The sequence below is a fragment of the Oncorhynchus keta genome, chromosome 19 (genome assembly GCF_023373465.1).
Source record: "Oncorhynchus keta strain PuntledgeMale-10-30-2019 chromosome 19, Oket_V2, whole genome shotgun sequence".
NCBI classification, from domain to species: domain Eukaryota; kingdom Metazoa; phylum Chordata; class Actinopteri; order Salmoniformes; family Salmonidae; genus Oncorhynchus; species Oncorhynchus keta.
Genome location: NC_068439.1, coordinates 72635225 through 72659772, shown reverse-complemented (window position 1 = coordinate 72659772; position 24548 = coordinate 72635225). Strand labels below are relative to the sequence as shown.

General features: G+C 44.9%; 1 protein-coding gene across 2 annotated transcripts in view; it reads left to right on the top strand.

Annotated features, from left to right (window-relative positions):
* The window catches only part of LOC118371909 (ezrin-like), an 80396-nt gene that overhangs the window by 25996 nt on the left and 29852 nt on the right, over positions 1-24548 (top strand). For both annotated transcript variants that reach the window (XM_035757564.2, XM_035757565.2), the window contains exons 9-11: positions 5502-5598; positions 20568-20731; positions 23203-23333. In XM_035757564.2, the coding sequence (XP_035613457.2) occupies positions 5502-5598; positions 20568-20731; positions 23203-23333 (392 nt within the window). The remainder of the gene's footprint in view (positions 1-5501; positions 5599-20567; positions 20732-23202; positions 23334-24548) is intronic.

The window sequence follows — 24548 nt, the reverse complement described above, 5'->3', positions numbered from 1 at the left end:
CTCTGAACTGACCACTAGGGGGTCAATTCATGAAAAACTTGATTTGGGTTTGCTTGATAATGCCTGGTGTGCCAGTTGGGCAAGGTTTACGCTTTTGGGTCTATCCTAATGCTTCCATTGAGCCAGACAAGCTCCATCAAACACATCTGAAAGATTTTAAATACTATTTGAACCCAGGTATAAAGTAATGTAGCCTATCTACCCATTCTCGTTCTGCTTGTCAATGACACCGGTGTGTTTTCCGGCCTTAGCCACAGTTCTGTGTCAGACATTGAAGCCTAATTCCAATGGATTTGACTATTGGAGCCGTACAGGTTAACCCACGTCTTTACTTAATCAGTACCAATGAAGATGATTCTCACCAGACAGTTACCACAACTCTCTTCCCTTCCACTCTCTATCTTTTGATGAGCTTTTACTGTGTCTTCCTACCCAAGATTTCTCTGTGAATCTGCGATCCACCAAACACTTTGCTGAAGCTCAAAAGTACGATATTTTACGAGATTGCTTGAGCGACACATGCGGTAACTGCGTGATTATGTGTTTACTACTTGTTCCCTTTGAGGTCACTAAAGGTAATGTGTTAACTACTTGTTCCCTTTGAGGTCACTAAAGGTAACGTGTTTACTACTTGTTCCCTTTGAGGTCACTAAAGGTAATGTGTTAACTACTTGTTCCCTTTGAGGTCACTAAAGGTAACGTGTTTACTACTTGTTCCCTTTGAGGTCACTAAAGGTAATGTGTTAAAGTAGATTGTGACGTAATGTTCCAGATGACAGACATGGCAGCTCTGCTTCTAACTCCTAAGCAACTTTGCGCTCGTCCTAATATTTCTATAAATATATATTTAATTTTTAGATTTGTGTGTATTGTTGTGAATTGTTATATTCTACTGCCCTATTGGAACTAGGAACACAAGCATTTCACTACACCCACAATAACATCTGCTAAATATGTGTGTGACCAATAAAATGTGATTTGATTTGTCCCCAGCTTCTCTATACAGCCGATGGCCCTGCAGTCACTGACCCTCTAGCAGAGGAGTCAAGTAGTATTTGTTTATTTTCAAATACTTTGAGCGTTTGAGTGAACCTGTCAGAGTGCTAGATGATTGGGGTTTACACTTTGCACTTTTGGGACTACTCCACACAATCAAGCACAGAAAAGTATGTCTGGAAGACATGCCAAAGTAGTGTTTTGGGTGCAGTGGACTAACCTCTTGCTGGATTGTGTTGTTAACGGCCGTTACTCCCTCCCTACAGCTCCATGCACCTTTTAAACCCTCCATGCCAAATGTCTCTTGAAAGTTGTCTGATCCAAGAGCCCCTAGAAGACTCTGTCTGGCCACAGATGGTAACTCTTTAACTTGAGTGGCCACAGATGGCAATGCTGTAACTCTGTAACTTGAGTGGCCACAGATGGCAATGCTGTAACTCTGTAACTTGAGTGGCCACAGATGGCAATGCTGTAACTCTGTAACTTGAGTGGCCACAGATGGCAATGCTGTAACTTGAGTGGCCACAGATGGCAATGCTGTAACTCTGTAACTTGAGTGGCCACAGATGGCAATGCTGTAACTCTGTAACTTGAGTGGCCACAGATGGTGTGCTGTAACTTGGATTGTTTGGGATTCCCCATTGTCTTACTCTCCACCCACATTATTGTGGCTTGTGTCCAAATTGTCTGGAGGTTTTATATTTCGCTTTAAATCCACATAAAGCACACATTGATGGGTGTTAGAGTTCCATCAAAGTGTTTATTTACAGAAACTTTTGTACCATAGAATGGCTTTAAAATGAATCTAACGCTCTTATTTTAAGTTAGTAGTCTGATACCTGTAAATCTGGCTAACCATAAAGAAGAGCGAGACACTCAAACACAGGGCTCTGTGTGTGTATGTAGGATTCTTAGTGTCCTTAAGTGTGTATGCATGCGTGTGTGTGTGTTTGTGCATTCTGGGGCTCGGTTGTAACCATGGCAACGCTGACTGGTTTTTCAAGCTGTGCCTTAAGAATCCGAGACTAACTTAGAGCGCAGACCCCGCAACGAGGGTTCCAGGCCATAGACAATATATAGCACCATTACTGCCAAGAACTCACACACATAGACACACTAGCGTAGCATTGCTCCTTTTTGTGTCAGATATTGCCATTCTGCCAAGGTTTTAGTCCTATATATATATAACGCAGAACACAACATATATTCTTTATATATTCTCTATGGAACACATCTCTGTTCAACCTCTGTGGGTACTGTGGATAACAGTTGTTAGGGGTCATTGGAAGGGGTTACCTTATCTTCTTGACGCACCCATCCCGTTAGCGGGATCATTTTCATCAACACCCGCTGAATTGCAGCGCGCCAAATTCAAATTAAATTACTAAAAATATTTAATTTTCATGAAATCACAAGTGCAATATAGCAAACACAGCGTAGCTTGTTGTTATTCCACCTGGCGTGTCAGATTTCAATACAGCTTTTCGGCGAAAGCATAACAAGCGTTTATGTAAGAACATCTCTCTCAGTAGACAAAATATTACAAACAGCTAGCAGCCAAGTAGATTGGTCTCGAAAGTCAGAAAAGCAATAAATGTAATTGCTTACCTTTGATGATCTTTGGATGTTTGCACTCACTAGACTCCCAGTTACACAATAAATGTTCCTTTTGTTCCATAAAGATTATTTTCATATCCAAAATACCTCCATTTGTTTGGCGCGTTATGTTCAGAAATCCACAGGCTCGAGCGGTCACGACATCAGAGACAAAAATTCCAAATAATATCTGTAATGTCCACAGAAACATGTCAAACGTTTTTATATAAACAATCCTCAGGTTGTTTTTAAAATATATAATCGCTAATATATCAACCGGGACTGTAGCTTTTTCAATAGGAGAGGGAGAGACAATGGCTGCCCCACTCTGTTGCAAAACTCTGCGAACACCCAGCTATCCACTGACGCGATGTGATCTTTCTCGCTCATTTTTCAAAATAAAAGCCTGAAACTATGTCTAAAGACTATTGACACCTTGAGGAAGCCATAGGAAAAGGAATCTGGTTGATAATCCCTTTAAATAGGCAAGGCATCCAATGGAACAGAGAGCTTTCAGGGAAAAAAGCACTTCCTTGTTGGATTTTCCTCAGGTTTTCGCCTGCAATATCAGTTCTGTTATACTCACAGACAATATGTTGACCGTTTTTGGAACCTTTAGAGTGTTTTCTATCCTAATCTGACAATTATATGCATATTCTAGTTTCTGGGCCTGAGAAATAGGCAGTTTCAAATGGGTACATTTTTTTGCCAAAAACAAAAATCCTGCCCCCCACACACAATATGTTATACAACGTCTAATCTAACACTTAGCCATGCCTCTAGATAAGACCTTGATAATCGTTATGTCTCAGTCTTCCTCTGTCTCTCGATAAGACCTCGATCAGCGTTATGTCTGTCCTCCTCTATGTCTTTAGATAAGACCTTGACCATCATTATGTCTCAGTCCTCCTCTTTCTCTAGATAAGACCTTGATCAGCGTTATGTCTCAGTCCTCCTCTGTCTCTAGATAAGACCTTGATCAGCGTTATGTCTCAGTCCTCCTCTATGTCTCTAGATAAGACCTTGATCAGCGTTATGTCTCAGTCCTCCTCTTTCTCTAGATAATACCTTGATCATTGTTATGTCTCAGTCCTCTATGTCTCTAGATAAGACCTTGATCAGCGTTATGTCTCAGTCCTCTTTCTCTAGATAAGACCTTGATCAGCGTTATGTTTCAGTCCTCTGTCTCTAGATAAGACCTTGATCAGCATTATGTCTCAGTCTTCCTCTGTCTCTAGATAAGACCTTGATCAGCATAGTCTCAGTCCTCCTCTATGTCTCTAGATAAGACCTTGATCAGCGTTATGTCTCAGTCCTCCTCTGTCTCTAGATGTAAGTCGCTTTGGATAAAAGCGTCTGCTAAATGGCATATATTATTATTATATTATTAGATAAGACCTTGATCAGCGTTATGTCTCAGTCCTCCTCTATGTCTCTAGATAATACCTTGATCATTGTTATGTCTCAGTCCTCTGTCTCTAGATAAGACCTTGATCAGTGTTATGTCTCAGTCCTCCTCTACCTGATCCACATCTACCACAAACAGGATAACCAGGTTCCTAGAGTTAACGCCCAGAGAGACAGACAACTACTGGAGATCCCAGTACTGGAGATCTGGAGCATGTCAGCAGTTATGTTTTCAAGATGGAGCACTTTCAGTACAGAGCAAAAAAATGATCTATCCCTTTAACTTAACAGTGTTCACTAACATTGATGCTAAAATATCCTGTAGAGTTCAGGTTTGGATCTTCATGGAAAGCTTGTTGAAGAGAGAACTGCTCAAATAACCTCTAGTCTGGTATCAGATCTGTTTGTACAAAAGGTGACAAAACGTGACGTAGGTGTTAACAATACAGCACAAACAGATCTGGGATTCGTTAGGTGTATGTCACCCAGGAATTGAAATACCAGTTCAGGCAGCAGCAGGGTTTCGCTGTGTCTCACTGGGTGTCACTGCAAGGCGGATCAAACAACTGTGTGTGTGTGTGTGTGTGTGCTCTCTCGTGTGTGTGTGTCCGTAAATTGCCAAATGAGATTGGCATCCAGTCAATGTGTCTCTCTCTAGTACACAATGGACGAGCCCCACCCCAGATTCCTCCCACCTAGCCCTATTGATACAGAGGCCAACATGTACAACACAGTAGTACAACACACAGTCCTGCCTCACACATGGATGAATCATATCCTATTTGCAATTGTTTCCTACCACATCCCAGGCTGCGTAACCAATGGCACCCTTTTCCATATGTAGTGCATAGCCCTATGGGGCCCTGGTCAAAAGTAGTTCACTATATTTAAGCAATAAGGCCCAACGAAGTGTAGTATATGACCAATATATCACTGCTAAGGGCTGTTCCATGCACCATGCAACGTGGAGTGCCTGGATACAGCCATTAGCCTTGGTATATTGGCCATATACCACAAACCCCAGGGGGTGGGGCGGGCCCAGCCACCTAGCTCTGTTCCTCCTGCCTAAAATCATTTCCATTGAAATATTTGGCTACAAAATCCCTGGATTGTGAGTTGGGAAATAATCTGGAATAAATCTATGGAAAATGTACACTGTAATGTCCACTATTTAGCCACGTAAAGACGCTTGTCCTGGAGGCAGTGATTTCCACTAGATGGGCTAGCTGCAAAGTCAAAATTGGCTATATATCGTAAGAATTCATGAAAACAAAAATGTGCTTTTTGGTTTTAATTTTGTTTAGGGTTAGGCATAAGGTTAGAAGTGTGGTTAAGGTGAGGGTTAGGTTTAAAATGAGATTTTATGACTTTGTGGCTGTGTCAGCTAGTGACCACCCTGCAGAGCTGCCTCCAGTACATGAGTAATCCCAATAAATGACAACCTGTTTAAAGCACATGCGGCCTACACAATACTTACACTGGTTTGCCTCCTCCCCCACCAGACTGACCCCAAAGATCGGTTTCCCCTGGAGCGAGATCAGGAACATCTCCTTCAATGACAAGAAGTTCATCATCAAACCCATCGACAAGAAGGCCCCGGTGAGTTACACATTATAAACTGAGTCTACAAACATTAGGAACACCTGCTTTTCCCATGACACAGACTGATCAGGTGAATCCAGGTTAAAGCTATGATCCCTTATTGATGTCACTTGCAAAATCCACTTCAATCAGTGTAGATAAAGGGGAGGAGACAGGTTATTAAAGGATTTTTAAGCCTTGAGACAATTGAGACATGGATTGTGTATGTGTGCCATTAAGAGGGTGACTGGGCAAGACAAAATATTTAAGTGCCATTGAACGGGGTATTGTAGTAGGTGCCAGGCGCACCAGTTTGAGTGTGTCAAGAAATACAACGCTGCTGGGTTTTTCATGCTCAACAGTTTCCTGTGTGTATCAAGAATGGTCCACCACACAAAGGACATCCAGCCAACTTGACACTGGGAAGCATTGGAGTCAACATGGGCCAGTATCCCTGTGGAATGTTTTTGAAACATTTTAGAGTCCATGCCTTTACGACTTGAGGCTGTTCTGAGGCCAAAAGGGGGGGGAAATTCAATATTAGGAAGGTATTCCTAATGTTTTGTACACTCAGTTTAGATCCACACTACAGGGCCAAACCAAGAAGGTTCCAGTGAGTTACACTATATTTCCACACTACAGGGCCAAACCAAGTAACGTAAACTCACCCCGTTCCATACAAATGTGCGCAACCGCGACATTCAAATGAGGCTACAAAGAAAACTAATGGCATAGGTATGTAATGACACATTATATAAACTCTTTATAGTGTTTTATTTACATTTTTAGAGGCGATAAGGTGATAAGTTGGACAGATCGAGTGGGGAAAAAAGCAGTTTTCCTACACGACATCTCTCCTTCTCACTATCACGCATTAGTTTCTCTTCCCCACCCGCCATTTCTAAAAAGACTGTTAGGAATATTATGAATAAATGACTAAACAATATTCTCATTTTAAATGGAACTGTAACTAAGTAAACTTATATCTGATTAACAATATGAGTTCATAAGAAGGGATTGTGTGACACGGACAAGGAGTAATTAAATATAACGAACACCATTCCAAACTAGTCTGGAGAGGAGTGGGTTAAGTAAGCAGATGGGGTCGTTAACCTATGGTTGAACCGACGAAACTGAGCTCTGGTGTGTTTTAGATAAGGCATGAGTGCATTCCTAGTTTTTCTGTTAATTAGCACTATCAGCTAAGTGGTGATCGATAATGGTGAGGGGTCAAGAGTTAATTCAGTTATGTTGTGTGACCTGTGAGTGTGTTAGTGAGTTGGAATGAACTTTTAAACTCACTTAATTCTAGGTCGGGAGGAGGGGATTCGTTCTAGAAGCAATGAAATGACATCATGTTATTGTATATAAACTGTTGCTCGTGATAATGTGGCAGCGTGCTCCGAGAATAAATACTTTTATCTATTATTGATAAGACTGGTCTCCGTCTATTTTATGCAAACAAGAATCTTACAAATTCTCATGAAATAGATTAAGCAAATTAAATTAATGAAAACATATTGGAATAATTCAATTACAGTAACAAAGACCCGACGGAGCTCATTGCCTTCTTGAATCATGCAGAAATGTGCAGCGTGGAGGTCATGTCATTGATTTTGTTGGAAAGGGGAAAAATTGTGCTTTACAATGGTATTGACATTACAGTTGATCTGGAAGTGTTACGTTTTTGGGGCGCTAAAATAAAGTCAATTGTACGGACCAAGGCGATGTACAAAAGTGAGTGAGTTTACGTTAGGTTCCAGTGAGTTACACTATAGTTCCACATTACAGGGCCAAACCAGGAAGGCTCCAGTGAGTTACACTATAGTTCCACATTACAGGGCCAAACCAGGAAGGCTCCAGTGAGTTACACTATAGTTCCACACTACAGGGCCAAACCAGGAAGGCTCCAGTGAGTTACACTATAGTTCCACATTACAGGGCCAAACCAAGACGGCTCCAGTGAGTTACACTATAGTTCCACACTACAGGGCCAAACCAAGACGGCTCCAGTGAGTTACACTATAGTTCCACACTACAGGGCCAAACCAAGAAGACTCCAGTGAGTTACACTATAGTTCCACATTACAGGGCCAAACCAAGAAGACTCCAGTGAGTTACACTATAGTTCCACACTACAGGGCCAAACCAAGACGGCTCCAGTGAGTTACACTATAGTTCCACATTACAGGGCCAAACCAGGAAGGCTCCAGTGAGTTACACTATAGTTCCACATTACAGGGCCAAACCAAGAAGACTCCAGTGAGTTACACTATAGTTCCACACTACAGGGCCAAACCAAGAAGACTCCAGTGAGTTACACTATAGTTCCACATTACAGGGCCAAACCAAGACGGCTCCAGTGAGTTACACTATAGTTCCACATTACAGGGCCAAACCAAGAAGGCTCCAGTGAGTTACACTATAGTTCCACACTACAGGGCCAAACCAAGAAGGCTCCAGTGAGTTACACTATAGTTCCACATTACAGGGCCAAACCAAGACGGCTCCAGTGAGTTACACTATAGTTCCACATTACAGGGCCAAACCAGGAAGGCTCCAGTGAGTTACACTATAGTTCCACACTACAGGGCCAAACCAAGACGGCTCCAGTGAGTTACACTATAGTTCCACACTACAGGGCCAAACCAGGAAGGCTCCAGTGAGTTACACTATAGTTCCACACTACAGGGCCAAACCAGGAAGGCTCCAGTGAGTTACACTATAGTTCCACACTACAGAGCCAAACCAGGAAGGCTCCAGTGAGTTACACTATAGTTCCACATTACAGGGCCAAACCAAGAAGGCTCCAGTGAGTTACACTATAGTTCCACATTACAGGGCCAAACCAAGACGGCTCCAGTGAGTTACACTATAGTTCCACACTACAGGGCCAAACCAAGACGGCTCCAGTGAGTTACACTATAGTTCCACATTACAGGGCCAAACCAAGACGGCTCCAGTGAGTTACACTATAGTTCCACATTACAGGGCCAAACCAAGACGGCTCCAGTGAGTTACACTATAGTTCCACACTACAGGGCCAAACCAAGACGGCTCCAGTGAGTTACACTATAGTTCCACACTACAGGGCCAAACCAAGAAGGCTCCAGTGAGTTACACTATAGTTCCACATTACAGAGCCAAACCAAGACGGCTCCAGTGAGTTACACTATAGTTCCACATTACAGGGCCAAACCAGGAAGGCTCCAGTGAGTTACACTATAGTTCCACACTACAGGGCCAAACCAAGACGGCTCCAGTGAGTTACACTATAGTTCCACACTACAGGGCCAAACCAGGAAGGCTCCAGTGAGTTACACTATAGTTCCACACTACAGGGCCAAACCAGGAAGGCTCCAGTGAGTTACACTATAGTTCCACACTACAGAGCCAAACCAGGAAGGCTCCAGTGAGTTACACTATAGTTCCACATTACAGGGCCAAACCAAGAAGGCTCCAGTGAGTTACACTATAGTTCCACACTACAGGGCCAAACCAAGACGGCTCCAGTGAGTTACACTATAGTTCCACACTACAGGGCCAAACCAGGAAGGCTCCAGTGAGTTACACTATAGTTCCACACTACAGGGCCAAACCAAGACGGCTCCAGTGAGTTACACTATAGTTCCACATTACAGGGCCAAACCAAGACGGCTCCAGTGAGTTACACTATAGTTCCACACTACAGGGCCAAACCAAGACGGCTCCAGTGAGTTACACTATAGTTCCACATTACAGGGCCAAACCAAGACGGCTCCAGTGAGTTACACTATAGTTCCACACTACAGGGCCAAACCAAGACGGCTCCAGTGAGTTACACTATAGTTCCACATTACAGGGCCAAACCAAGACGGCTCCAGTGAGTTACACTATAGTTCCACACTACAGGGCCAAACCAAGACGGCTCCAGTGAGTTACACTATAGTTCCACATTACAGGGCCAAACCAAGACGGCTCCAGTGAGTTACACTATAGTTCCACACTACAGGGCCAAACCAAGACGGCTCCAGTGAGTTACACTATAGTTCCACACTACAGGGCCAAACCAAGACGGCTCCAGTGAGTTACACTATAGTTCCACATTACAGGGCCAAACCAGGAAGGCTCCAGTGAGTTACACTATAGTTCCACATTACAGGGCCAAACCAAGACGGCTCCAGTGAGTTACACTATAGTTCCACACTACAGGGCCAAACCAAGACGGCTCCAGTGAGTTACACTATAGTTCCACACTACAGGGCCAAACCAAGACGGCTCCAGTGAGTTACACTATAGTTCCACATTACAGAGCCAAACCAAGACGGCTCCAGTGAGTTACACTATAGTTCCACATTACAGGGCCAAACCAGGAAGGCTCCAGTGAGTTACACTATAGTTCCACACTACAGGGCCAAACCAAGACGGCTCCAGTGAGTTACACTATAGTTCCACACTACAGGGCCAAACCAGGAAGGCTCCAGTGAGTTACACTATAGTTCCACACTACAGGGCCAAACCAGGAAGGCTCCAGTGAGTTACACTATAGTTCCACACTACAGAGCCAAACCAGGAAGGCTCCAGTGAGTTACACTATAGTTCCACATTACAGGGCCAAACCAAGAAGGCTCCAGTGAGTTACACTATAGTTCCACATTACAGGGCCAAACCAAGACGGCTCCAGTGAGTTACACTATAGTTCCACACTACAGGGCCAAACCAAGACGGCTCCAGTGAGTTACACTATAGTTCCACATTACAGGGCCAAACCAAGACGGCTCCAGTGAGTTACACTATAGTTCCACACTACAGGGCCAAACCAAGACGGCTCCAGTGAGTTACACTATAGTTCCACACTACAGGGCCAAACCAAGACGGCTCCAGTGAGTTACACTATAGTTCCACATTACAGGGCCAAACCAAGACGGCTCCAGTGAGTTACACTATAGTTCCACACTACAGGGCCAAACCAAGACGGCTCCAGTGAGTTACACTATAGTTCCACACTACAGGGCCAAACCAAGACGGCTCCAGTGAGTTACACTATAGTTCCACACTACAGGGCCAAACCAAGAAGGCTCCAGTGAGTTACACTATAGTTCCACACTACAGGGCCAAACCAAGACGGCTCCAGTGAGTTACACTATAGTTCCACATTACAGAGCCAAACCAGGAAGGCTCCAGTGAGTTACACTATAGTTCCACACTACAGGGCCAAACCAAGACGGCTCCAGTGAGTTACACTATAGTTCCACACTACAGGGCCAAACCAAGACGGCTCCAGTGAGTTACACTATAGTTCCACACTACAGGGCCAAACCAAGACGGCTCCAGTGAGTTACACTATAGTTCCACACTACAGGGCCAAACCAAGACGGCTCCAGTGAGTTACACTATAGTTCCACATTACAGGGCCAAACCAAGACGGCTCCAGTGAGTTACACTATAGTTCCACATTACAGGGCCAAACCAGGAAGGCTCCAGTGAGTTACACTATAGTTCCACACTACAGGGCCAAACCAGGAAGGCTCCAGTGAGTTACACTATAGTTCCACACTACAGGGCCAAACCAAGAAGACTCCAGTGAGTTACACTATAGTTCCACATTACAGGGCCAAACCAAGAAGGCTCCAGTGAGTTACACTATAGTTCCACATTACAGAGCCAAACCAAGAAGGCTCCAGTGAGTTACACTATAGTTCCACATTACAGGGCCAAACCAAGAAGGCTCCAGTGAGTTACACTATAGTTCCACACTACAGGGCCAAACCAAGAAGACTCCAGTGAGTTACACTATAGTTCCACACTACAGGGCCAAACCAAGAAGACTCCAGTGAGTTACACTATAGTTCCACACTACAGGGCCAAACCAGGAAGGCTCCAGTGAGTTACACTATAGTTCCACACTACAGGGCCAAACCAAGACGGCTCCAGTGAGTTACACTATAGTTCCACACTACAGGGCCAAACCAAGAAGACTCCAGTGAGTTACACTATAGTTCCACACTACAGGGCCAAACCAAGACGGCTCCAGTGAGTTACACTATAGTTCCACACTACAGGGCCAAACCAGGAAGGCTCCAGTGAGTTACACTATAGTTCCACACTACAGGGCCAAACCAAGACGGCTCCAGTGAGTTACACTATAGTTCCACATTACAGGGCCAAACCAAGACGGCTCCAGTGAGTTACACTATAGTTCCACACTACAGGGCCAAACCAGGAAGGCTCCAGTGAGTTACACTATAGTTCCACACTACAGAGCCAAACCAAGACGGCTCCAGTGAGTTACACTATAGTTCCACATTACAGGGCCAAACCAGGAAGGCTCCAGTGAGTTACACTATAGTTCCACACTACAGGGCCAAACCAAGACGGCTCCAGTGAGTTACACTATAGTTCCACACTACAGGGCCAAACCAGGAAGGCTCCAGTGAGTTACACTATAGTTCCACACTACAGAGCCAAACCAAGACGGCTCCAGTGAGTTACACTATAGTTCCACATTACAGGGCCAAACCAAGACGGCTCCAGTGAGTTACACTATAGTTCCACACTACAGGGCCAAACCAGGAAGGCTCCAGTGAGTTACACTATAGTTCCACACTACAGAGCCAAACCAAGACGGCTCCAGTGAGTTACACTATAGTTCCACACTACAGGGCCAAACCAGGAAGGCTCCAGTGAGTTACACTATAGTTCCACATTACAGGGCCAAACCAAGACGGCTCCAGTGAGTTACACTATAGTTCCACACTACAGGGCCAAACCAAGACGGCTCCAGTGAGTTACACTATAGTTCCACATTACAGGGCCAAACCAAGACGGCTCCAGTGAGTTACACTATAGTTCCACATTACAGGGCCAAACCAGGAAGGCTCCAGTGAGTTACACTATAGTTCCACACTACAGGGCCAAACCAAGACGGCTCCAGTGAGTTACACTATAGTTCCACATTACAGGGCCAAACCAAGAAGACTCCAGTGAGTTACACTATAGTTCCACACTACAGGGCCAAACCAGGAAGGCTCCAGTGAGTTACACTATAGTTCCACACTACAGAGCCAAACCAAGACGGCTCCAGTGAGTTACACTATAGTTCCACACTACAGGGCCAAACCAAGACGGCTCCAGTGAGTTACACTATAGTTCCACACTACAGGGCCAAACCAGGAAGGCTCCAGTGAGTTACACTATAGTTCCACACTACAGGGCCAAACCAAGACGGCTCCAGTGAGTTACACTATAGTTCCACACTACAGAGCCAAACCAAGACGGCTCCAGTGAGTTACACTATAGTTCCACATTACAGGGCCAAACCAGGAAGGCTCCAGTGAGTTACACTATAGTTCCACACTACAGGGCCAAACCAAGACGGCTCCAGTGAGTTACACTATAGTTCCACACTACAGGGCCAAACCAAGACGGCTCCAGTGAGTTACACTATAGTTCCACACTACAGGGCCAAACCAAGACGGCTCCAGTGAGTTACACTATAGTTCCACATTACAGAGCCAAACCAAAGGCTCCAGTGAGTTACACTATAGTTCCACACTACAGGGCCAAACCAAGACGGCTCCAGTGAGTTACACTATAGTTCCACACTACAGGGCCAAACCAAGACGGCTCCAGTGAGTTACACTATAGTTCCACACTACAGGGCCAAACCAAGACGGCTCCAGTGAGTTACACTATAGTTCCACACTACAGGGCCAAACCAAGACGGCTCCAGTGAGTTACACTATAGTTCCACACTACAGGGCCAAACCAGGAAGGCTCCAGTGAGTTACACTATAGTTCCACACTACAGGGCCAAACCAGGAAGGCTCCAGTGAGTTACACTATAGTTCCACACTACAGGGCCAAACCAAGACGGCTCCAGTGAGTTACACTATAGTTCCACACTACAGGGCCAAACCAAGACGGCTCCAGTGAGTTACACTATAGTTCCACACTACAGGGCCAAACCAAGACGGCTCCAGTGAGTTACACTATAGTTCCACACTACAGGGCCAAACCAAGACGGCTCCAGTGAGTTACACTATAGTTCCACACTACAGGGCCAAACCAAGACGGCTCCAGTGAGTTACACTATAGTTCCACACTACAGGGCCAAACCAAGAAGGCTCCAGTGAGTTACACTATAGTTCCACACTACAGGGCCAAACCAGGAAGGCTCCAGTGAGTTACACTATAGTTCCACACTACAGGGCCAAACCAAGACGGCTCCAGTGAGTTACACTATAGTTCCACATTACAGAGCCAAACCAGGAAGGCTCCAGTGAGTTACACTATAGTTCCACACTACAGGGCCAAACCAGGAAGGCTCCAGTGAGTTACACTATAGTTCCACACTACAGGGCCAAACCAAGACGGCTCCAGTGAGTTACACTATAGTTCCACATTACAGAGCCAAACCAAGACGGCTCCAGTGAGTTACACTATAGTTCCTACAGGGCCAAACCAGGAAGGCTCCAGTGAGTTACACTATAGTTCCACCAAGCCAAACCAGGAAGGCTCCAGTGAGTTACACTATAGTTCCACACTACAGGGCCAAACCAAGACGGCTCCAGTGAGTTACACTATAGTTCCACACTACAGGGCCAAACCAAGACGGCTCCAGTGAGTTACACTATAGTTCCACATTACAGGGCCAAACCAAGACGGCTCCAGTGAGTTACACTATAGTTCCACATTACAGGGCCAAACCAAGAAGACTCCAGTGAGTTACACTATAGTTCCACACTACAGAGCCAAACCAAGACGGCTCCAGTGAGTTACACTATAGTTCCACATTACAGGGCCAAACCAAGACGGCTCCAGTGAGTTACACTATAGTTCCACACTACAGGGCCAAACCAAGACGGCTCCAGTGAGTTACACTATAGTTCCACACTACAGGGCCAAACCAAGAAGACTCCAGTGAGTTACACTATAGTTCCACATTACAGGGCCAAACCAAGAAGGCTCCAGTGAGTTACACTATAGTTCCACACTACAGGGCCAAACCAAGACGGCTCCAGTGAGTTACACTATAGTTCCACACTACAGGGCCAAACCAAGAAGACTCCAGTGAGTTACACTATAGTTCCACATTACAGGGCCAAACCAGGAAGGCTCCAGTGAGTTACACTATAGTTCCACACTACAGGGCCAAACCAAGACGGCTCCAGTGAGTTACACTATAGTTCCACACTACAGGGCCAAACCAAGACGGCTCCAGTGAGTTACACTATAGTTCCACACTACAGGGCCAAACCAAGAAGACTCCAGTGAGTTACACTATAGTTCCACATTACAGGGCCAAACCAGGAAGGCTCCAGTGAGTTACACTATAGTTCCACACTACAGAGCCAAACCAAGCCAAGCTGTTCTGGCCTGGTTACGCATCTACCATAGTTGCTGGAACTGTGCTGTATAGGACAATGTGAAAATAAACTTATTAGAGCCAACACATTACAGTTTGGGTCAGCCCTACAGTCTGAATCAGGCATCATATGCAGGTCGCCATGATCCTGAATCACAATGACACTGTTTTGATGATGGATGGCATTCACCACATCACACACTGTCTCCACACACCACACTTTAAATCACAATAATATAATAAATAATAATAATAATATATGCCATTTAGCAGACGCTTTTATCCAAAGCGACTTACAGTCATGTGTGCATACATTCTACGTATGGGTGGTCCCGGGGATCGAACCCACTACCCTGGCGTTACAAGCGCCATGCTCTACCAACTGAGCTACAGAAGGACCACTGAAAGCATCAGCAAACAGCTGCAGCAGCTGAATTTAAAACACAGTAAGCCTGGTCCCAGATCTGTTTGTGTTTGGCCAAACAACAACCATAGGAGTTGGCTATACAGCACAAACAAATCAATGCAGTGTAAGTATGAGGTACAGGAAGATGTTTACTGTAAGTACAATTACACTATGTGGGTGTTGGCTCGCTCACCTCCCATATTGCCAGTTCTACCTGCCTCCTATCTCCTCTCCTCTCCTTCATTAACCCTATCCTAACCTCTCAGCCCTATCCTAACCTCTCAGCCCTATCCTAACCTCTCAGCCATCCTAGTCATAGTAACAACCCATCCTAGTCCTATTAACAACCCATCCTAGTCATAGTAACAACCCATCCTAGTCATATTAACAACCCATCCTAGTCATATTAACAACCCATCCTAGTCCTATTAGCAACCCATCCTAGTCCTATTAGCAACCCATCCTAGTCCTATTAGCAACCCATCCTAGTCATAGTGACAACCCATCCTAGTCATAGTAACAACCCATCCTAGTCATAGTAACAACCCATCCTAGTCATAGTAACAACCCATCCTAGTCATAGTAACAACCCATCCTAGTCATAGTAACAACCCATCCTAGTCATAGTGACAACCCATCCTAGTCCTATTAACAACCCATCCTAGTCCTATTAACAACCCATCCTAGTCCCATTAACAACCCATCCTAGTCCTATTAGCAACCCATCCTAGTCATAGTGACAACCCATCCTAGTCATAGTGACAACCCATCCTAGTCCTATTAGCAACCCATCCTAGTCATATTAGCAACCCATCCTAGTCCTATTAGCAACCCATCCTAGTCCTATTAGCAACCCATCCTAGTCATATTAACAACCCATCCTAGTCATAGTGACAACCCATCCTAGTCATAGTAACAACCCATCCTAGTCATAGTAACAACCCATCCTAGTCATAGTAACAACCCATCCTAGTCATAGTAACAACCCATCCTAGTCATAGTAACAACCCATCCTAGTCATAGTAACAACCCATCCTAGTCATAGTAACAACCCATCCTAGTCATAGTAACAACCCATCCTAGTCATAGTAACAACCCGTCATAGTGACAACCCATCCTAGTCCTATTAACAACCCATCCTAGTCCCATTAACAACCCATCCTAGTCCTATTAGCAACCCATCCTAGTCATAGTGACAACCCATCCTAGTCCTATTAACAACCCATCCTAGTCCTATTAACAACCCATCCTAGTCCTATTAACAACCCATCCTAGTCCTATTAACAACCCATCCTAGTCCTATTAACAACCCATCCTAGTCCTATTAGCAACCCATCCTAGTCCTATTAGCAACCCATCCTAGTCCTATTAGCAACCCATCCTAGTCATAGTGACAACCCATCCTAGTCATAGTGACAACCCATCCTAGTCATAATAACAACCCATCCTAGTCATATTAACAACTCATCCTAGTCCTATTAACAACCCACCCTAGTCATAGTAACAACCCACCCTAGTCATAGTAACAACCCACCCTAGTCATAGTAACAACCCACCCTAGTCATAGTAACAACCCACCCTAGTCATAGTAACAACCCACCCTAGTCATAGTAACAACCCACCCTAGTCATAGTAACAACCCACCCTAGTCATAGTAACAACCCACCCTAGTCATAGTAACAACCCATCATAGTCATAGTAACAACCCGTCATAGTCATAGTAACAACCCGTCCTAGTCATAGCAACAACCCGTCCTAGTCATAGTAACAACCCGTCCTAGTCCTATTAACAACCAATCCTAGTAACAACCCATCCCAGTCATAGTAACAACCCGTCATAGTAACAACCCGTCCTAGTCATAGAAACAACCCATCCTAGTCACATTAACAACCCGTCCTAGTCCTATTAACAACCCGTCCTAGTCCTATTAACAACCCGTCCTAGTCCTATTAACAACCCATCCTAGTCCTAGTAACAACCCATCCTAGTCCTAGTAACAACCCATCCTAGTCCTAGTAACAACCCGTCCTAGTCCTAGTAACAACCCGTCCTAGTCCTAGTAACAACCCGTCCTAGTCCTAGTAACAACCCGTCCTAGTCCTAGTAACAACCCGTCCTAGTAACAACCCGTCCTAGTCCTATTGACAACCCGTCCTAGTCGTATTGACAACCCGTCCTAGTCGTATTGACAACCCGTCCTAGTCGTATTGACAACCCGTCCTAGTCGTATTGACAACCCGTCCTAGTCGTATTGACAACCCGTCCTAGTCGTATCGACAACCCGTCCTAGTCGTATCGACAACCCGTCCTAGTCGTATCGACAACCCGTCCTAGTCGTATCGACAACCCGTCCTAGTCGTATCGACAACCCGTCCTAGTCGTATCGACAACCCGTCCTAGTAACAACCCGTCATAGTAACAACCCGTCATAGTAACAACCCGTCATAGTAACAACCCGTCATAGTAACAACCCGTCCTAGTCCTATTAACAACCCGTCATAGTAACAACCCGTCCTAGTCATATTAATAACCCGTCATAGTAACAACCCGTCATAGTAACAACCCGTCCTAGTCCTATTAACAACCCGTCATAGTAACAACCCGTCCTAGTCCTATTAATAACCCGTCATAGTAACAACCCGTCCTAGTCATAGTAACAACCCGTCCTAGTCATAGTAACAACCCGTCCTAGTCATAGTAACAACCCGTCCTAGTCATAGTAACAACCCGTCCTAGTCATAGTAACAACCCGTCCTAGTCATAGTAACAACCCGTCCTAGTCATAGTAACAACCCGTCCTAGTAACAACCCGTCATAGTCATAGTAACAACCCGTCATAGTCATAGTAACAACCCGTCATAGTAACAACCCGTCATAGTAACAACCCGTCATAGTAACAACCCGTCCTAGTCATAGTAACAACCCGTCTTAGTCCTAGTAACAACCCATCCTAGTTGTTGCATATTTAGATTCTAACAGAGATTGTGTAACTATGGAAACACTATCAGGTGGGCCATTTAGATTGGTATTTTCCTGCCAATTGCATTTTGGCAAATGTTTGAAAATTACGTTTTATTGTCTGCTTCATTACAGGAGTTGTATGTTCTGTTACAATGAATTACCATAATAGGAAGGTATTCCATAAACTCAGTTTTTCACAATTCCTTGTCAGTTAGGATCACCACTTTATTTTAAGAATGTGAAATACCAGAACAATAGTATAGATTATTATTTATTTCAGATTTGATTTCTTTCATCACATTCCCAGTGGGTTAGAAGTTTACATACACTAAATTAGTATTTGGTAGCATTGCCTTTAAATTGTTTAACTTGGGTCAAACATTTCAGGGTAGCCTTCCACAAGCTTCCCACAGTAAGTTGGGTGAATTTTGGCCCATTTCTCCTGACAGAGCTGGTGTAACTGAGTCAGGTTTGTAGGCCTCCTTGCTCACACACACTTTTTCAGTTCTGCCCACACATTTTCTAAAGGATTGAGGCCAGGGCTTTGTGATGGCCACTCCAATACCTTGACATTGTTGTCCTTAGGCCATTTTTCCACAACTTTGGAAGTATATTTGGGGTCATTGTCCATTTGGAAGACCCATTTGCGACCAAGCTTTAACTTCCTGACTGATGTCTTGAGATGTTGCTTCAATATATCCCCTCCTCATGATGCCATCTATTTTGTAAAGTGCACCAGTCTCTCCTGCAGCAAAGCACCCCCACAACATGATGCTGCCACCCCCGTGTTTCACGTTTGGGAGGGTGTTCTTTGGCTTGCAAGCCTCCCCCTTCTTCCTCCAAACATAATGATAGTAATTATGGCGGAACAGTTCTGTTTTTGTTTCATCAGACCAGAGGACATTTCTCCAAAAAGTACGATCTATGTCCCCATGTGCAGTCGCAAACCGTAGTCTGGCATTTTTATAGCGGTTTTGGACCAGTGGCTTCTTCCTTGCTGAGCGGCCTTTCAGGTTATGTCAATAAAGGACTCGTTTTACTGTGGATATAGATACTTTTGCACCCGTTTCCTCCAGCATCTTCACAAGGTCCTTTGCTGTTGTTCTGGGTTTTATTAGCACTTTTCGCACCAAAGTACGTTCATCTCTAAGAGACAGAACGCGTCTCCTTCCTGAGCGGTATGACAGCTGCGTGGTCCCATGGTGTTTATACTTGCGTACTATTGTTTGTAGAGATGAATGTGGTACCTTCAGGCTTTTGGAAATTCCTCCCAATGAAGAACCAGACTTGTGGAGGTCTACAATCTTTTTCTGAGGTCTTTTGATTTTCCCATGATTTCAAGCAAAGAGGCACTGAGTTTGGAGGTAGGCCTTGAAATACATCCACAGGTACACCTCCAATGAACTCAAATGATGTCAATTGGCCAATCGGAAGCTTCTAAAGTCATGACATCATTTTCTGGAATGGAAGTTATTTAAAGGCACAGCCAACTTATGTATGTAAACGTCTGACCCACTGGAATTGTGATACAGTGAATTATAAGTGAAATAATCTCTGTAAACAAATGTTGAGAAAATGACTTGTGTCATGTACAATGTAGATGTCCTAACCGACTTGCCAAAACTATAGTTTGTTAACAAGAATTTTGTGGAGTGGTTGAAATATTAGTTTTAATGACTCCAACCTAAGTGTATCCCTCCGACTTCAACTGTACATGTGATGTCTGTCATTCTGAGCATCGTGGGTAGATGACCTAAATGGTTATGCACCAATAGCATACGGTTCCAGTAAATTAAAATATTTCCGGTCACGTTGTCCAGTGCCACATTTTCCTAACGGGAACCCTGATGTGTGTGTGTGTGGGGGTGGGGGGGGGTCAGCCTAACTGTGTTCAGTAACCGCAGATGGGAGGTGTCTCCTTCAAATTAAAGGTTTGGTTTAGTCATCCCTACTGTTCCTTTCAGCTGCCATTTTAACTTTCCATTCCAAACTAAATGGTCGCTATGGGTGTTGTCGAGTTTTGGGCTCTGCACCTGCCTACTGTTCGTAGAGCCTTTGTCATTTCAACGTTATGGAAACACTAAAGATGGCTGTTTGCAAAACCATTTAGTCTGACCTGAGTTTTGTTCTTTTCTCCACCCTCCTTCACCTTTCTCTCACCCATCACTCTCCCCTGCCCTCTCTCTCTCTCTCTACTCACCCCTCCCCCTTTCTCTCTACTCATTCTCTCTCTTTTCCTACCCCCCTCTCTTTCTAATCTCTTCCTATCTCAGGACTTTGTGTTCTTTGCCCCTCGCCTGCGCATCAACAAGCGTATCCTGCAGCTGTGCATGGGCAACCATGAGCTGTACATGCGCCGCCGCAAGCCAGACACCATCGAGGTGCAGCAGATGAAGGCCCAGGCCCGCGAGGAGAAACACCAGAAACAGATGGAGAGGTGTGTGTGTGTGTGTGTGTGTGTGTGTGAGTGAGTTTAGAATTAGGGTGGCCAACTCTCCTCCTGGAGAACTACTGCATGTGCATGCTTTTGCTCCATCCCTACACAAACACACATAATCAGATTCAGAATATCACTCACGAAAAGGGATATATTGTATCCCATGATCGGAGTTGCCCAAAGTTACAAAAATATGCCATGAATCATATCCTAGCATGTATCTCTTGCTCCAAAGCATAGCATGCTCTTCATTATAGCAAGACATGCTCAGCACCTTTGCAGGCTTCACAGGTACATGAAGTACTGCAGAGATAGGCCACTAGCATAACTAGAGTAATCCCAGCGTAGCACTGATGATTCAGTAGCATGACCTCATTCTGGAATGAGTGACGCGACCTAAAGACAAGGTTGTGGGAGCTGGCTACTGTATCTTCTAGTGTTAGCGGGACAGGATGGCCTTCGCACAGCTCTTCAACATGATGTTAGATGGCCAGGGTCCGTCACAATCACCTGTAGGACTTTCCCTACATTAGAACCTAACCCTACACTAGAACCTAACCCTAAACCTACACTAGAACCTAAACCTACACTAGAACCTAAACCTACACTAGAACCTAACCCTACACTAGAACCTAATCTTAACCCTACACTAGAACCTTAACCTAAACCTAACCCTATACTAGAACCTAACCCTAAACCTAACCCTATACTGGAACCTAACCCTACCCTGGAACCTAACCCTAAACCTAAACCTACACTAGAACCTAACCCTACACTGGAACCTAACCCCAAACCTAACCCTACAACCTCGGCAAGACGGAGCTGCTCTTCCTCCCGGGGAAGGACTGCCCGTTCCATGATCTCGCCATCACGGTTGACAACTCCATTGTGTCCTCCTCCCAGAGCGCTAAGAACCTTGGCGTGATCCTGGACAACACCCTGTCGTTCTCAACTAACATCAAGGCGGTGGCACGTTCCTGTAGGTTCATGCTCTACAACATCCGCAGAGTACGACCCTGCCTCACACAGGAAGCGGCGCAGGTCCTAATCCAGGCACATGTCATCTCCCGTCTGGACTACTGCAACTCGCTGTTGGCTGGGCTCCCTGCCTGTGCCATTAAACCCCTACAACTCATCCAGAACGCCGCAGCCCGTCTGGTGTTCAACCTTCCCAAGTTCTCCCACGTCAGCCCGCTCCTCCGCTCTCTCCACTGGCTTCCAGTTGAAGCTCGCATCCGCTACAAGACCATGGTGCTTGCCTACGGAGCTGTGAGGGGAACGGCACCTCAGTACCTCCAGGCTCTGATCAGGCCCTACACCCAAACAAGGGCACTGCGTTCATCCACCTCTGGCCTGCTCGCCTCCCTACCACTGAGGAAGTACAGTTCCCGCTCAGCCCAGTCAAAACTGTTCGCTGCTCTGGCCCCCCAATGGTGGAACAAACTCCCTCACGACGCCAGGACAGCGGAGTCAATCACCACCTTCCGGAGACACCTGAAACCCCACCTCTTTAAGGAATACCTAGGATAGGATAAGTAATCCTTCTCACCCCCCCCCCCTTTTAAGATTTAGATGCACTATTGTAAAGTGACTGTTCCACTGGATGTCATAAGGTGAATGCACCAATTTGTAAGTCTCTCTGGATAAGAGCGTCTGCTAAATGACTTAAATGTAATGTAAATGTACACTAGAACCTAAACCTACACTGGAACCTAAACCCTACACTGGAGCCTAACCCTACACTGGAGCCTAACCCTACACTGGAGCCTAACCCTACACTGGAGCCTAACCCTACACTGGAGCCTAACCCTACACTGGAGCCTAACCCTACACTGGAGCCTAACCCTACACTGGAGCCTAACCCTACACTGGAGCCTAAACCCTACACTGGAGCCTAAACCCTACACTGGAGCCTAAACCCTACACTGGAGCCTAAACCCTACACTGGAGCCTAAACCCTACACTGGAGCCTAACCCTAACCCTACACTAGAGCCTAACCCTAACCCTACACTAGAGCCTAACCCTAACCCTACACGGGAGCCTAACCCTACACGGGAACCTAACCCTATACTGGAGCCTAACCCTAACCCTACATTGGAGCCTAACCCTAACCCTACATTGGAGCCTAACCTTACACAGGAGCCTAACCCTACACTGCCAACCATCAACAATAAAGGGGAAAGGGTGTTTTTGTGTCATTAGTCTAGATTGTCTAACCAGCTTATTTAACATCACTGAACAAACTACGAAGGGTATCTGTAGAATGACAGTTTATGCCTGCTACACTGTGTGTGTGTGTGTGTGTGTGTGTGTGTGTGTGTGTGTGTGTGTGTGTGTGTGTGTGTGTGTACAAAGTGTGTGTAATATCACACAGCGAGAGGGGCCAATGACCCCAGGGTGATTATTACTTAATTAGCCAGCACACGTCAGCCTCTCTTTGTGTCTCACACCAGCCCTCTCTTATCTGCAGGGCCCAGCTGGAGAACGAGAAGAAGAAGAGGGAGGCCATAGAGAGAGAAAAGGAGCAGATGGAGAGAGAGAAGCAGGATCTGATGATGAGACTCTACCAGTTTGAGGAGAAGACCAAGAAGGCAGAGAAAGGTATGCCCGGGGAGAACAGGATCTGACTGGTGAGGACACTAGGGTCAACCAGAGCACATTTATCACCTAAATGTAGGGAGATGTGTGAGTAAGAGAGACAGAGAATGTGTGTGTACATGCGTTTGTTGGTGTGTGTGCTGCATTTTCATGCCGCATTAAATAGCTTAAAACAGTAATGATATTTGAGAAGATTACTCTGTTGACAACAATTTGCAATTAAATAGTTTGAAAATTTCTATTGAAGTTCTATTTTACTGGAAGTAGTGGTATACAGCTATACCTTGTGCTATGTGTGACTTTATGTCCCGGTGAACCTTAGATAGCGCGGCGGTATTGTTTCTGCATGGTTAGATATCAGTTATCAGGTTGATAAGGCATTTACTGACTGCCAATGCTTCCTCATCGACCTTTGTTTGTAACCTTATATATTATTATACTATACATGGGTCGTATTCATTAGGCATCAATTGGAGGAAAAGCTACTAAAACAGGAAGGGACTACCTGAACGTGTCCAATAAGAAATGCTTGCTTTTGTTTTCCGTTGCAAAACATTTCTGTAATGTTTTGCTATGGTGAGCCCTAATGAATATGACCATGGTTTATCTCCATATTCAGTCTAGCAGACAGCGTATACCTTCTGTCGGATTTACTTAACCGGATTATTATTGTATTATTATTTCCATGAATAGCTGTGGAGAGGGTTTAGGATTACATCATGGAAGTAGAACAACCCTGTAACTACAGTAAGTGCCTGGTGGTTCCATACTATCCATAATGCAATCATACATTTCTAAGATTTTGTACTTCGTTTTGAAGGTCTGCTTCAGAGGTCGGTCCTTTGTCCTTACTAACATTTTAAGTGTAATGTTAGAGAGTTGTTAGGGTGGTTCTGATTGTAATGTTAGAGAGTTGTTAGGGTGGTTCTGATTGTAATGTTAGAGAGTTGTTAGGGTGGTTCTGATTGTGATGTTAGAGAGTTGTTAGGGTGGTTCTGATTGTAATGTTAGAGAGTTGTTAGGGTGGTTCTGATTGTAATGTTAGAGAGTTGTTAGGGTGGTTCTGATTGTAATGTTAGAGAGTTGTTAGGGTGGTTCGGATTGTAATGTTAGAGAGTTGTTAGGGTGGTTCTGATTGTAATGTTAGAGAGTTGTTAGGGTGGTTCTGATTGTAATGTTAGAGAGTTGTTAGGGTGGTTCTGATTGTGATGTTAGAGA